The following is a 14688-nucleotide window of genomic DNA, read 5'->3' as shown; positions in this document are numbered from 1 at the left end:
GGAAATGCAAAGGGGTCTGTCTTGGCCACCTTTGTTAAAGCTTTTTCTCTTTAGCGTCTGTAACTGTAAGGCGAATGTTTTTGTTTGATCAAGCTGACAGCTAGCAGAGGGACAGAGGTTGGGAATTGGGTCTTTGCCGTTTCGTTTTGCTTCTCAATATAGCGCGTCAGTGCATGCAGCCCACACGGAGCCACAAAAGCGAATAACAACTGGTGATTGTGGAGAGGGCTCACAGGCAGGGTATGGTGGACCAGTCTGGGCTGTTGGTGGGCAGGGATGTGGGTGGCAAAAGGAACTGAAGAACAGACTTACGGGAAAAGCTGTTTTGGCATGCTTCTTGCCAAACCAGTAACAGAAGATTTGTGGGTATTATGGTAGAAATAGTTGAGTTAATGGATACAAAGAATGATAGGAAGAAGGATGAACTCAAGAAGAGGTGGTCGGCAGTGAGAGCCTCCTTATCAACTTGCTGTTTGAGGGCCTTCTCAAGAGAGCTTGATTTCAATGTGTTGCATTGAAGTCATCAATTATTGACAGTTCTTTAAATTAGCACTTACATTCCTCTAGTTTTCTGGCATTCATTTTTATTAGACTTCTAATTATCAGACTTTGTTAAGTAGTTTTTAACAGGTACATATCTATTTTTGATGTATTTTTAAATTGTGTGCCTACTGATACAAACTGGGATTTTATTAATTTTAGTTTTTTAAATGTTGGGAAGAAGGATGCTTTCTGCTGAAAATTCTCCAGCCTTCCTCCTCGGTTAAGAGCCCACGTGAACCCTACTCTAACCACCAGAGACCTTTAGCTGTGTCCTCCAACAGAAACGAGCAAATGAACTTAAATTCTGTGGTTTCTCTTGGAGAAATTTTGTGTGTTTTTTAGGTATTAACAACCACAGATTTTAAGTGCTGTAGAAAATGTGCACAGCAAAGAGACTCTATTGGGAAATACTGCAGGGGGTGGACTCGCTTCGCTGAACATACAAAATGAGACAGAAGGGCTGTAGCAGTCTAATTGCTCCTGAGGCTGTGGCTTAAGAAAGCCCTTGTGTAGGATGCAATTAAACACATTTGAATTCCTCTGATGTCAGTGGTGTCATGTGTATTTCCTGACTTGGGATTGTCACTGCGTGTATATTGCCTCGTAGAGGTTCTGTCATGGCCTAATGGAGGACTAGGGTCTCTGTGGAGAGGAGTTGGAGATCTCACTCAAACCAGCACCCAACTACTGTATTTAGTCTTTGTAATTGCACTCTTTCTGAAAAGGGGACCGGAGTGCTGTCAAAGAACAGGATCATATGAGAACATGGATTTTCTGCTGTAGATTGTTGAAGACGTCAGGGTTTCTCTCCTCATTAGGACAAAATGGAACCTTCTTTTTCTGCTATTTTAATGGAAAATTTTCTGGGAGAGAGATTAAGAGGGTTACTGGTCCCCTGTCAGCCCTATGCGGTATATGGAGAGCCACGGCAAACCTGCAGAACTGTGCAGAAGTAGGAAGCTCTCCCAGTGCTCGGCTTTGTCGTCCCCCTTTCTCCTGATGCAGGAGTGTGGACCCATGACAAGATGCCATCACGTGCTGTGGCGGAGCTCCACAGCTTCACCACCTGCCACGCTGTGGACATGTGGCTTAGTTGCATTATGTATTAGAGGAGGAGAGGGTTTGGGGCAGTGCCCCACCAGTGCTGTCACGGGAGACTCTGTGTGGCTGGTACCACGGCATAAAATTGTGCGTTGTGACTTGCTGCTGCATGTAGGTATTCAGCATGGAGCAGTGTTGTCACCTTGTCACCTCGTCTCACATAACTCATGCCGCAGGCAAAGCTAGCAGGGGGGGAGGAGGGAACACAAATTCACGTTTCAGCTACTTTGCTAGGCAGCAGGAAAGAGAAATGGAGATAACAAACCCGTTTTCCTTTTTGTGGGTCACTTTTTAGGAACTGGAAAGCTCTAGGCAGCACATTCAGCCTCAAAATCAGCCTCTGGTTCCAAATCTGTTCAGGGCATTAATTATCTCAAGAGTGACAAGTGATAATTTGTGTCAGTGCCACCGAAGAAGTGAAGGGAGCATTGTTGTCAGTATAAAAACGTATTTTGGATACCAGTATTTCATGGATGAGAGGTGGATGCTCACTGTGGCAGGACACCCAGCATGGATAAGAGCATGTGCTGAGAAGGCACAAAACGGCTCCTTGGCGTGATGCGAATTGCAGCTCCGGCCACGTGAAGCTTTGCACGGAAGGAAGCATGGCGTACTGGGGTCTCCAGGGAAAAGCACCACCCTGTTCATGCAGCAAAACACCTTCCCACAGCGTGCCTGGGGCACAACATGCCACTGTCCCACGTTGGACTGGGGTCAAGTGGATTTTCCAGGTGGCAGATAACTCCACAGGGAGGAATGACAGCTTCCCGCGTGGTTCAGAGACCACCGTGCTGAGCAGCCCTCGCGTCCCGGTTGACAGCCACACCTGGGAAGCGGTTGTGCTCTGTACAGCCAGCGTGCCATCCGGCCACTGAAAGGCAGCATTAAGCTCCTCGTTTCTGAGGTCGACCTGTTGCTGTGCTGGCTTATGCCGCAGCAACAAGCAGGGGGTCTTGGCTGTAAGCAAGCTCCCAGCTGGCTTCAGATGCTCATTTGCTATCCTTCTAGTTTCTCAGTTTGATGTTGCTTATCTCTTCGTTGTCTAGTTGTCATTCTGTAGGTGGTAGGAGATAGGATCTCACTGCCAAGACGCCAGCACAGGCTGTGCTGTAGCTATATATGGTGCTTCACAGAGAGAATGAAAGGATGGGCCTGCGCCCAAGGATTGCCGTGATGGTATGGCAGGAGGTCCCTGGAAAAGCTCTGCCTGTGCTATCTCAAATCCTACTCTGTGCTTCTGGTCTCAGTGGGAATATCCCATGCTGAAATAGCCGTGTGCTTTCTTGGGGTCGTGGCTAGATTCAGCCTGAAAGTAGCAGGCAAAGCTGGCAGACAAGAATCTTTTTACCATCCTCCCTGTGGCTTTCCCAACGAAGTGCGAAGCTTTGTGTCATAAGCAGCAAACTTCTGTTCATCAAGTGCTACTTATTTTCTGCTACACTTCGCATGTTGTTGGTTTTTTCATTCTTTTGTGGTCTATGGTCTGCAGTGGATTTACGGCCTGTTCATTTCAGCCTAGTATGTGGGAGTTTTGGAGGAACTCAAAAGTTGCGCTTTCCCTAAAGCTCCAGAAGCTGAAAAGGTATTTTGATAGGTGACTACCTAGCCCAGGCCAGGATTCCTACTACAGGCCTGTTTGGGGGCTTTTTTTAGAGCTTGCTTAGCATCCTAGCGTCTGTTTGTGAGTTAGATAATCACAGAATGGTCTTTACAGATTTCTCCTATTCATAACTCAGAACCGAGGCGTCCTAAATCATTAGAACCATGGTTTTCAGAAAGTCCCTGACAATGGACTGACTAAAACTCCGTACCCCAGTGCTAGTGAGGACTAACACAGGAATGTGGAGGGGTAGTATAGTATAGATACGTGTTTGTCAGATAGGTGCTGTGTATTCCAACACCTCTCCACGCAGCCTCTCACTGGAGAGTTTTCTGCGAGGAGAAGAGTCTCAGTTCTGACTACTTCTACTTTATCTCCTTTTGCAGGAAAAATCAGCCAAATGGGCAGGAGCCCCTCAAGAGGCAGGCGTCAACCACGAGCAAAACACCTGTCCTGACACCTCAGGCCATCAAACACATATGGGTTCGCACAGCATTGATTGAGAAAGTGCTCGACAAGATTGTGCAGTATATTGTGGATAACTGCAGGTAAGGAAAGAAACAGAAGCGCTGGGACTTGTTGGACTGATATGTTTAGGTATCTGCAACACGGGATTTCATCAAAAGTCTTCTGCAAACTTCTGCGATGCAGACTTCTGGTAAGAAGAAAACCAGTTGGATGGGCAGTTAGAAAAAAAATCCTTTCATTTTGAATCATTGACAGTGTTTCAGACTTACAAAAAATGTTAATAGCCATACAGCTTTCCAGAAATCAGCTAAAAAACTAACTTGAAGTATATTAGGTGCCCAAATTCTAGTGGGACCTATACCTTAGTGGAACAGAAATGTGTTCTAATAGGTCAGGAGTGCTTAATTCACTTACATTAGTTGAAAATAATCCTTTGGAATTTTAGGATGTCAGGGAAGAATATGCCCTTGTAGATGAAAGAAGGGGAAATGAGTTTAGAACAGGAGGAGTTAATGACAAAGCCTTAGGGCTGTGAAAACTGGTTCTTTGAATCATGTTTCCCTTTTAGAAAAGTCAAACTCTGTGTAAAGTGAATCTTCCCTTCCAAAACTGGAGAAGAGCATCAGTGCTCTATGGATGTAATCCACAGGGACTCTTTAAGAGGAAAAAACAAATCCTTTCTATTCTATCATTGCTTCCTACTGTCCAGCATTAGCTTTGGTTGCCCAAGAGATGGTTCGTAACTCTTACCCTTCCTACCCTCCCATAACTTATAAAGAAGAATTATGGGGCACACTGGGGACAATTTCCCAGAAGAAGAGAAAGATAGGTACTCTAAGGCTTGATGTGGTCCCAGAAAGGTACCTCTGTACCCACTGCTATTGCAATTTGTTCACAGCGGTGCTCCTGTAATTCTGTACTGGGGGGACACGTTCTTGGCTGTCCAAAGCCCTTGGGTCTGAACAAGGAATAGAGCTAGGGCAGAGGAACTAATTTTCACCATATTTTCCAAGTTTGCGTTACTGTTTTCCTTGTCATCAGCTTTATTTTCATGATCTATCTTGCCCCTAAACAGAAAGAGAATGGAAGAAAGGTTTTCTGTGCTGTTCAGAGAAAACTGTTGCTCTGGGATATCTAATGCCAGTTGGTTTTAAGAGCTGCATGCGGAAGAGACAGTGGGAGGGTTGGCTGTGTCCCAGCGACATAGTGAAAGGATTTTAGTCCAGTGTATCAATATATCTGCTGATACATGGATACAAGGATATTTAATTTTTTTTTCCACATAATTGACCTGGAGGCACGTCAAGAGAGTTTGGTCTCAATTGTTCTATTACTGTGTGTGGTAGATGTTCACCTTACTGCCTTCTCCATCCATCAAATGAGTTAGAAACTGGTCCTTAATTGCAGGTGTGTGATTTTGAGAACCTGACTTAGGGAATAAAACGAACCTCTTCATAAGGCTTGGTCTCATGCATTTTTTGTGACTGCTCAACTGCTCCATGTTTAAGTCCTTCACCTCTTCTTCTGTTCTTGAGGAAGAGAAAATGGTTTAGAGTTTGAGCCCCATCTAGTGGAAGAGACAGCAGAGGATAATGACAGTTCAAGAAATGCGGGTGTTTTGATTTTTTGGCTATGTGGTTTTATAAGTCAGCTTTGCCTGCTGTGATGGGAAGACTTTGGGGTCATTGCAAGAGCTACTGTTTGTAGTTGTTCATTGTTCTTGACAGTGTTTCAAGATTATTCCTCACAGATGGAAGAGATGTTTAAGAATGTGTGCATCTCTTGGTCTCTGTGGAAAACTGATAAAATTGCTTGTAGAGAGTTATTGTTTGTCTCCATATTGCATTGGTGCCCAAAACCCCAAATCAAATATACTGGGTAAACACATTTACCAAAAGGCAAGCTCTCCTGCCTCTCAAGAGCTCAGTTCAAAAATAGATGAGGCAGAATGAGCATACGGAGAGGAAGTGATTTGCTTGAGATTACACAGCTAATCAAGGGCAGAATATGGATCCAAAGTAGGAGGGGTGGTCATCTTGTTAAATATAGAAGTCTGGAGTGTAGGTTTATGGAACTGGTTGTTCTAGGCTCCTTTTATGCTCCATGGAGATCTAGTCAATGTTGTTGATGCAGTTTAAGAAATTATCTAATTCTAAAGCAGATGTCTAAAAAAGGCTAAATTAATTTCTCCATAGCTTTCTTACGATGTATTTTAATGATCTTTAGGAATAGTTCAGGACACACCATGTTGTAAGAGCTGCCTTTACCTGCAAACCCAGCACAACTTTTCTTCTTTATGAGATCAGTAGATGAGCCAGTCGAGCTCCGTTAGAGCTTTTAGAGGAGACGCATGCATTGGTGATTTCTAGATAATCCCAGCAACTGCTTTTCCTCTACCTCTCAACTTCAGGAAGTATATGGGGTTTGGATCCCTTTGGTCCTGCCTCCAGCTGTTTAGATACACAGTTTTCTGATCAGCCCACTGTGTGAGAGAGTGTGTTTGATAATCACAGCAAAATTTTGTTGCTGGAATTTTTGTGTTAGAACTGTAACTAAACCAAGCTTTGAAAAAGTCTTCTGCTTCAGTACATGCACAGCACTCCAGATGCACAGCCGAGATCCCCCTTGCAGCCTTGGTAAAACTCTTACACTCTTAAGTCTTCCCTTTCATATAGGTAATTTAACTGTCTGAATTTGCTCTTGAGATGAGTGTTTGGCCTCAGTTTTTGTGTGAGTTCAGTAGTCAAGCTGCCCCCTGCACGCACACTTGCCTCCCTTCTCCGCCCTTCTCTCTTTTGCGTCCTTTGGCAGACTTTCTGGTAAGCAGCAACGTGTGATATATTCAAAGTCAATGGACTCATGCTACTAGGAGGCATAAGAGCTTTTAAAAATAACCACCAGGTTTTAACTGGGCTCTAATCTGTTATTCCTAGTAAATACTATGAAAAAGAAGCTTTACTGGCAGATCCTGTTTGTGGCCCAATACTGGCTTCTCTTCTAGGTGAGTTCTTGCAAAGTTACTTCTTATGCTAAAGAAAATAAACTGTTTCTTAAAACATTCTGTATTATGACAGTGTTATAAAAGGTGATTTTTATCTCTAGCATGTAGTTTAACTATTTATAATAGAAGATGTTGTTTTGTTGCATACGAGACCGGGAGAGACCGGTCATCTGGTTTTATTATTAAATGTTCATTGGATCAGAGAACAAAATGGGAATGGCTTTTTACTGAACACTTGCTAGCAGGCTGTGACTACTAATGCTGCTGTGGCAGCGTATTGTGTCCTACGGGAATATTTTCATACAGCCCTAGATAACAGACCTGACAGGTTGTTGTATGTATTGTCTCTGTTATGGGCTGATCCTGCAGGATCATTAAGCAATCATTAAAATCCACTTGGCTTGAGAAGGAAATCTCACTTTCAGTACTTGGCCAGCAGGATAAGACTAAGTGTGTTCCTGAACAGACTCAGAAGGTTTCTCTTTTGGGCTGTCTTCTTAGTTGGACCCTGTGCTCTGGAGTACACCAAGCTAAAAACAGCAGATCACTATTGGACAGACCCTTCAGCAGATGAGCTTGTTCAGCGACACCGGATTCACGGAGTACACGGCCGCCAAGACTCTCCTTCGAAGCGCCCAGCCCTGGGAGTAGGTATTTACTGTGTAGCTCTTTCTGAGTTAAGGCACAGGTTGATAATAAAAACAACCCCAGGAGGGAGAGATCAGATTCTTACCAAACCTTTCTGTAATAGACCCTTTATCACAGATTAGAAATCCATTTGCACCCAAATGTCCTCTATCTGTATGCAGAGAAGTTTGAGATCCAGGACTAAATTCTGTGGCTTTTGACACTTGTGATCTGACCCGGAGTTCACAGGAAATTATGAGCTGCCTTGGTCAGGGGTGAGCAAGAGTCCAGGGCATTTCCCTGCAAGGTCTCCTGGCTCCAGAAGAAGTTCCACTTTACAGAGATTGGTCTAAATGGAACTGTTCCTGTTTTATTGGCCCACCGGTACAGTCATTCCTGTCCTACCTGATCTGCCTTGACTCTGTGTGTGTGCGCTAGATCCGGAAACGGCATTCAAGTGGGAGCACGTCAGAAGATCGCTTTGCTGCTTCAGCAAGAGAGTATGTGGAGTCTTTGCACCAGAATTCCCGAACACACCTTTTGTATGGGAAAAACAACGTCTTAGTCCAGCCGGTGAGTACTTTCAGTTTTGGGCCAATACGCACAGCTGCTGCCCGGCTGTGATTTGAGAACTCAGCAGTATAGGTAAGGATTGTCAGTACTCGCTTAGTGTCTTGTCCTCCGGACAGTGCTGCTTTCCCACTTGACTCTGTTATGCTGAGGTAGATTAAGACGTGACAAATGCTTTCACTGCCTGACCAATGTGAACTGTGAAGGGAGCCCATAGGTAGGAGCAAACACACTGGACTGTATTTCATAAACCCAGTGAACGCACTGTGGGTTTTACCCCTCTTTCTAATAGCAACATTAAATATCAGTACTTTCGACGTTAAGGTTTCCCTGAGCCATTCCTAGATAATGCACTGCTCTGGAACTTGTGGGTCATGGGAAGACTGGAGCATGACAATTACAGTCATGCACTTGGGTCACCTGGGTTGTCTCTTTGTTGCTTCTGCGAACAGAAAGATGACTTGGAGGCAATTCCTGGGTATCTCTCCCTTCATCAGTCAGCAGATAGTTTGACATTAAAATGGACTCCGAATCAGCTGATGAACGGAACCCTTGGAGATTCAGAGCTGGAGAAAAGGTAGTCATTCCATTCAGAAAAAGATCGGAAGCATTCATGGTGTTTATTTCTTGTGCGTTTGGCAATATGACATAAGTGTAACAAGGCTGATTTAACTGAAGGGCTTCTGAATAGTGCAGAAGTTGAGGTGTCAGACAGCTTGGGTTCTGTTCCTGTTTTGCTACAGATTAAACAATTTTCCAAAGGTCCTGTAATGCGCTTGGATATGAGGCCTTTTCAAAAGGAAAACAAAAGCCTGCTTCTCCAGGTGTTGGGGAGAAAAGGCTCAACGCTACCTTTCATCTTTACACTTCTAGTACCTCCCTTCAGAGGGTCACAAATCCCTTCGCCAGCATGGCTAATTTCAGCCTCGAAAGAGAGACCTGCCATGTCGTTGTCTTGCGGTAGATCAGTTACTCATCTAATCTGGCATTCTGCTTCAGTAGAAAGACGGGTAAAGTCTTGATCCAGGCAGGTATGCCTCCTCAGGGAGTGCTTCCTTCAGCCCCAGAACAGTACTCTCAAATGCTCAATCCACAGTATTCTGTTTCTAAAACTTCATGGATATTTTTCAACAGAACATTGCTGACGCCCTCTCCCCTTGCTTTTATTGCTCAGCTCTGTCGAGGTTGTTCTCAGAAGGGTTCGGAACTGTTTCCAGTGTTTAATCTGTGAGCTCGAGCCCTGATGGATTTACATGCTGCTGCCCATAAATCACATGAGCAAGACGGAACTGAACCCGGCTGTCCTGAAACCCCCCCACAGGACCTTCATGAAGTCTGTGCCCCGGGGATTTTAATCTTAGCCAGGGCACTGTGTAACCTGGTATGGGGGAGTGGGGGTGACGGGGAGGTGAGAGGGGGATGATGAAAAGGCTGGTGCCAGATGGATCCACTGCAGAGAAGTAGTTCCTTTGCTTTTTACTTGACTATTAATTTACCTTACTTGGCCCAATTTAATAAGCAGTTATTAACTTAGGAGAGTCTTTTTATTGGGTGCTTGGAATCAGTGTTTCCTGCACTTTTTCCTTCCCTTTTAGTGTTTACTGGGACTACGCATTAATAGTGCCACTCAGCCAGATCGTCTGCATTCACTGCCATCAGCAACGTAAGCATAAACCTTCTTCTCTTGGGGGCGCTCCCAGAGCCCCTTTCTGCCGGGTGAATGTTAATGCTGCTAATGCCGCTGCCGTTTTATATGGTGCCTGTTAGGGGTTTATTGCAAAAGAACGCAAACCATTTTTCGTCTTCAGATGTCTTCACTGAAAGGCCTGGTAAGAACTCCTCTGCCTAACACTGCTCCAGTTGCCAACTGCTTTCTGTGTGCTTTGTTTTTTCTCTGTACTTTGGTTTTTCTGAGCATCTGTGCAGGACAGCACTTAGGGGAGACTGCCAGCGCAGCTATTACACATAGAAGCTTTGGCTTTATAAGCACAGGCCTCCATCCATTGACCATTACAAAAAAGGAGAGCGGGGAAAAAAAGCAGGTCTGTCAGCCACGTCTATAGTGGGATCATCAACCTGTAGAAGGGGAGTGTGTGTAACCAGAACCACCCCCTGTCACCCTCTGACCATCCAGTTCTCGGTAGCCCCTTCTGCTCAATGTTGGGAGAGGAATCTGGGACAAAACGTCTCTCCCGCTGCTTTCCTTACCACAAGCCTGAAGTCAAAATCACAGAGCAATGACAAAGAACATTTAGAAATTTTATTTGGAGTCAGATTTGAGTTACAGTTGGACTAAAGGCCCTTCTGAACTAAGAGCATGTTTTAGAAGACAGTTTATGTATATTGCTTTAAAATACATAAGCAGGAGAGCCACCCGAATGATTGCTTTTCCTCCCTCAGTGTCATTAACACTGCTAACTAGTTATGGATGTGGGGACGAGTGTTGAAATCTAGACTCCTAGCTGGTAGAGGATGACAGTTGCAACGTTGGTTCAGGTCCGTTTGCCTCCCTGTGATCGGCTTCCCCGGGACACGTTGTGCCTGTCCAGTGTTTCACTGACTGGTCAGAGGAATCGCCATTCTGCTTTGTGGCAGTTCCGTAGGAAAAGGGGAATTAAATAACAGACGTGAAACGTGACAGCCTTTGTTGTTCTTCACTGAGAAAGCTGTTTCAGTATCAGGTGCCAGGCATACAAGTACACAACATGATTTTTGTTGTTTGCACAAGATGACAGACACTTGGCGGTCCTGCCACAGCACCCGGCTGCCAGACTGCAACCTGCACAGCCACGCTGCGGACCGTCCTGCTCTCGGAGACCCCCCTTCACCCAGGTGGCTCCAGATGCCTCATTCATTCAGTTTTGGAAAAGAAAATTAAGAACCTATTTCACTTACGTTCTTTGGAAAATTGTACAAGAAGCAGATTATTATGCTTAAAAGAGTATCTGGAGCCCAGGGTGGTTTTCCTTATTTGTGCTAAATTTCTAGTGGCAGTGAAGATAGATGAGAAGAATTTACAACAGGGAATGTGACTTGCCGATTCTCACAAGAATAAAGCTGCCAGCCTCTGGTTGTATCCACTAGGTTGGTTTTCATTCCAAATCGTGTGTCCTTTGTCAAGTTTTGTCATACACTAGAGACTTAGTTTAGTTATTCCTTTATTATTTATTAAAATGGTATTCAGAATCACTTTAAATGTTTCTGCATGTCACAGTTTGCTTGTGTCTTGAGCTTCTGTAGGACTAAAGGACTGAGATCATCCCTGGATCGCATTACAGAGGTTTATTTATCTACTTAGAGATGATCACACATAAAGTTTTCTGAGAGGGTAAGGGCAAAAAATAGAGGTTCCGATGTAACAGTGTGGACTCCCCTTGTCCTCCTTTGCAGCAGAAAGCAGATGGACATTAGTCTTGGTGAGTCAGGATGGAACTCAGAGACCTCCACTGCACTTCCCCCAAGGAGGTCACCTCCTCGCATTTCTTTCCTGTCTGGAAAATGGTCTTCTGCCTTGTGGTCAGCTGGAACCGCCACTTTGGTCCCAACAGGGCAAGGTACCGCCTTTTCTGATGAGCTGCTTGTAGCAGGTGGGGCTGATCTTATTGTCCTTGTTCGACCAGCATCCCGCTCCACAGAGCCTGGGCGTTGGTTTCCAGCTGCTTTATAGCAAAATGGGAGGCAAAATAACTCCATTCAGTCCAATTTGATTCTTATACAGACAGTCTATAAAAATTGTTCATACCTTCATTGCCCCATTGAGCAATGAACTGGAATCTGCTATTGTTCCAAAATATGAACCCAAACGATAGGGACCGTGACTCAAATGGACTGGGACACACTTGCTGTCAGCAGCTTGGATTGTTGAAGAAGCTGGTGCCCAACTCCCACGGATTACAAGAAAAAGCTGTAGTTTAAGTACACAGAAAAGTTGTGTTAAGTACCCCTAAACCACCTGCTGTATGTATGATTCTACTGTTGTTTTCTCCCTCGGCTCTTCCCAGCATTGGAAGTTTAGTTTTAAGATGCCAAAGGTCTGAAGTACTTAGTTTGTTGTGCTCTGTTAGTCATTCACAGCTGAATGTATGGAATCATTATTTTCTCTAGGGTAAGGTATTTCCAAAGCTTCGAAAACGGAACAGCAACAAATCAGTGGACGTAGAGGAAATGCCACCTGAGGACACTTCTACAGACTATGTGTTCAGAATTATCTATCCAGGACACAAGCATGATAACAGTAAGTGCCTTTGTTCTGCTTTGTTAAAAAACAAACAAACAAACAAAACCAAACAAACAAAAAAACCCCCAACAACCCCAAAACTAACCAAAAACCTTGAAGTAATATCCTGGGAAGTAACTGCGCGTCAGAGACAAGCCAGGGTTTTTTTGGGGAAAAAAACCCACCCTATCATGAAATTTCATTGTGTGATAATTGTGATCAACAGGTACAGCTTACTGTAGGTTTCCTTAATGCAGTGAAACTTGTTATCTTAGTGGAAATGGAGTGGAGGTGGGGAATCTTATTTATATTTACTCTGTGTTTTGCAGAGGAAGTTTTCAAAATACTCCCCTGGGCTTGTAAACCGAGACTAAAAGTGCAAAGATTGCTTGACTAGGCAAGAGCAGTTCTGCTCCTGAAGTGAGGATATTTTTACTGGCCACACTGCTTGCTCATAATGTTGTTATTAGAAAAAAAAAAAACATAAACTCAGCTCTTAAAGTACCCCAAGAACTCCCTGGGCTAAGTTTTCCTGGCTTGGAAGCAAGAACTTAACAATGGATAAATAAAGGCCCTTCCAAGGAAACTAAATGAATTCCCAAGCACCAAACCACCTCATGTCATCAGTGAATACAAATTCCTTACATGCAAGAAGGCATTTGAGGTAGTTCTCAAACAGCATGTTCGGTTTTATTCCCCTTGGCAAAGAAGCAAGAATTTCCCAGGAAGATCAGACCTTAAAGTTTACAGGGGATTTGGATTTACTGCTCATATTGGGACTTACTGCAGCTGAAAAAGCAGAAATCTCAACTGAACCCTCCTTACCCCAGGGACTGAACCGTGGTAGCCATGCTTTACTAGGGCTTCTGGATGCACGCAGGTAAGTTCATGCACACGCCAGCAAAAGCATGTTCTGCCTTTGCCTGAATCAAGGGGACTGCAGATTCTGTGTTCGCATTCAGCACAGACCTGCCTGTTGAGCGCAAGGCAGAGCGAGCCGGCTCCTGCCTCGGGCTCCCTTCGGAGGTCTGTACCCTGCGTGTCTGCACTGAGAGAGCGCAGAGTGTTCGCTGTCCAGATGCATCTGGCACGGGTTTCAGAGTGGAAGAGAGGCCACAGCATTGATAAGGGCACGGTGAAGGACAGAAGCTAGTTGGAGCCTAGAATTCCCGTGGAGTTTTGCTAAAAAGCATCCTCGCCTCCTGCAGGCTGGCACTGGGACCTTTCTCCATTGCCGCGATGTGACACGTGTGCTGTGGGAACACAGCCCGTGCACAGGCAAAAGCTGGCCTGCGTTTGGTGGAGCATGCTCTTTTTCTGTAAGAAACTCATGTTTCATAGCCATTTACGGGAGCTTGTGCCTTCAGGAAGAGGGCAGAGTTCAAGTCCTTTGTCTTTGCTGAACATGTCCTTTTGAGCTTTCCTGCAGAATCGAGTTCTCTCTTCTTATGCTCCTCTTTCACTATTTTCTTTGGGCAGTAACTATTAACTACCACCACTTAGCTGCCAGCCGCTCTGCCTCTGTTGACGATGATGAGGAGGAGGAAGATAAGCTACACGCAATGCTATCAATGATCTGCTCTCGGAACCTCACAGCTCCTAATAGGATGAAAGGTTTTTATCCTCCTCCCCCTGTGTCCCAGAGCTCTATTGCAGCTCGTTCCACTGATGCGTACAACAGTGTTGGCATTATTACAGGGAAAAACATTTCACTCACACCATGAGATCTGGAGATTAAGTTGACCTGCAGAGAGGCTGGGATTGTGCTCACAACCTATGGGAAGCAGAAACGACAGCATCTTCCCTCTCCTTTGAGCGTGCGTGCTGCTGAACAGACAAACCTTCTCTGCTTCCGGAGGCTTCCCAGCCCCCCTTCATAAAAGCTGGATACTAGAGCATGTTCTCGCAAGGGAAGGAGGGAGTATAACAGGTCTTTGTATTCTCCCTCCGCGGGTTAGTCGTGTACAGCGTGACAGACTGGGGAGGGCAGCCTTGCGTAGGAAGGATCGGAGGTGAACCACGACAGCAGTGGTAGTGATGTGCTGGGCAAAGTCAGAAATGGAGTGCGCCTGTGTAGACAGAATAGGGCAGAAGTGTGGTGAGTTACAATTTCAGCCCAGGGATGGTGCGCGTATGCACACTCCCTCTCCTGGTTTGAGGTAAAACAGAACCCCACGCTTTGGATACCTCCAGAAGGGAGCAGGAGCCTGCAGAGAAGATTGGATGGAGATGCAGTGCCTTTCTGGGGTCGTGTTCTTTCGTTCCACTTGTTGCATTCCTAGGCTGGGGGGGGTTCACATCATCAGCTGCAAGACTCTCCACCCTCCAAAAATCTGTCATCTAATTCTTTTCCTAAAGCAGTTCGTGACAGATGTATTAAGTTGGTATTCTCAAGAAGCGTACGTCTTAGCAGACATTCAGGATGTAGTAGCGTAGGTCTGGAGACCGAGACGTCCTTGCTCCCTCAAAGGAGGGAGCGGAACGGTGTACAGAATAACCCATTCCCCAGGCCAAACCCCCCCTGCACAGCGTGGATTCTAAGGCTTGCAGTTGTCCAGAAGA

The 14688-nt window shown here is 45.2% G+C and overlaps 1 protein-coding gene across 1 annotated transcript in view; it reads left to right on the top strand.

Moving 5' to 3' along the window:
- SGSM2 (small G protein signaling modulator 2) overlaps nt 1–14688 on the top strand; it is a 53377-nt gene that overhangs the window by 21987 nt on the left and 16702 nt on the right. Inside the window, exons 4-12 of the mRNA XM_009881477.1 lie at nt 3631–3792; nt 6646–6713; nt 7215–7360; nt 7779–7913; nt 8363–8487; nt 9506–9573; nt 11301–11464; nt 12015–12144; nt 13606–13740. Coding sequence (XP_009879779.1) covers nt 3631–3792; nt 6646–6713; nt 7215–7360; nt 7779–7913; nt 8363–8487; nt 9506–9573; nt 11301–11464; nt 12015–12144; nt 13606–13740 — 1133 coding nt within the window. The remainder of the gene's footprint in view (nt 1–3630; nt 3793–6645; nt 6714–7214; nt 7361–7778; nt 7914–8362; nt 8488–9505; nt 9574–11300; nt 11465–12014; nt 12145–13605; nt 13741–14688) is intronic.

The sequence above is a fragment of the Charadrius vociferus genome, unplaced genomic scaffold, assembly GCF_000708025.1.
Source record: "Charadrius vociferus isolate BGI_N301 unplaced genomic scaffold, ASM70802v2 scaffold323, whole genome shotgun sequence".
Lineage (NCBI taxonomy): Eukaryota > Metazoa > Chordata > Aves > Charadriiformes > Charadriidae > Charadrius > Charadrius vociferus.
Note: the sequence above shows the minus strand (reverse complement) of the source record. Positions and strands in the feature narration are given on the sequence as shown.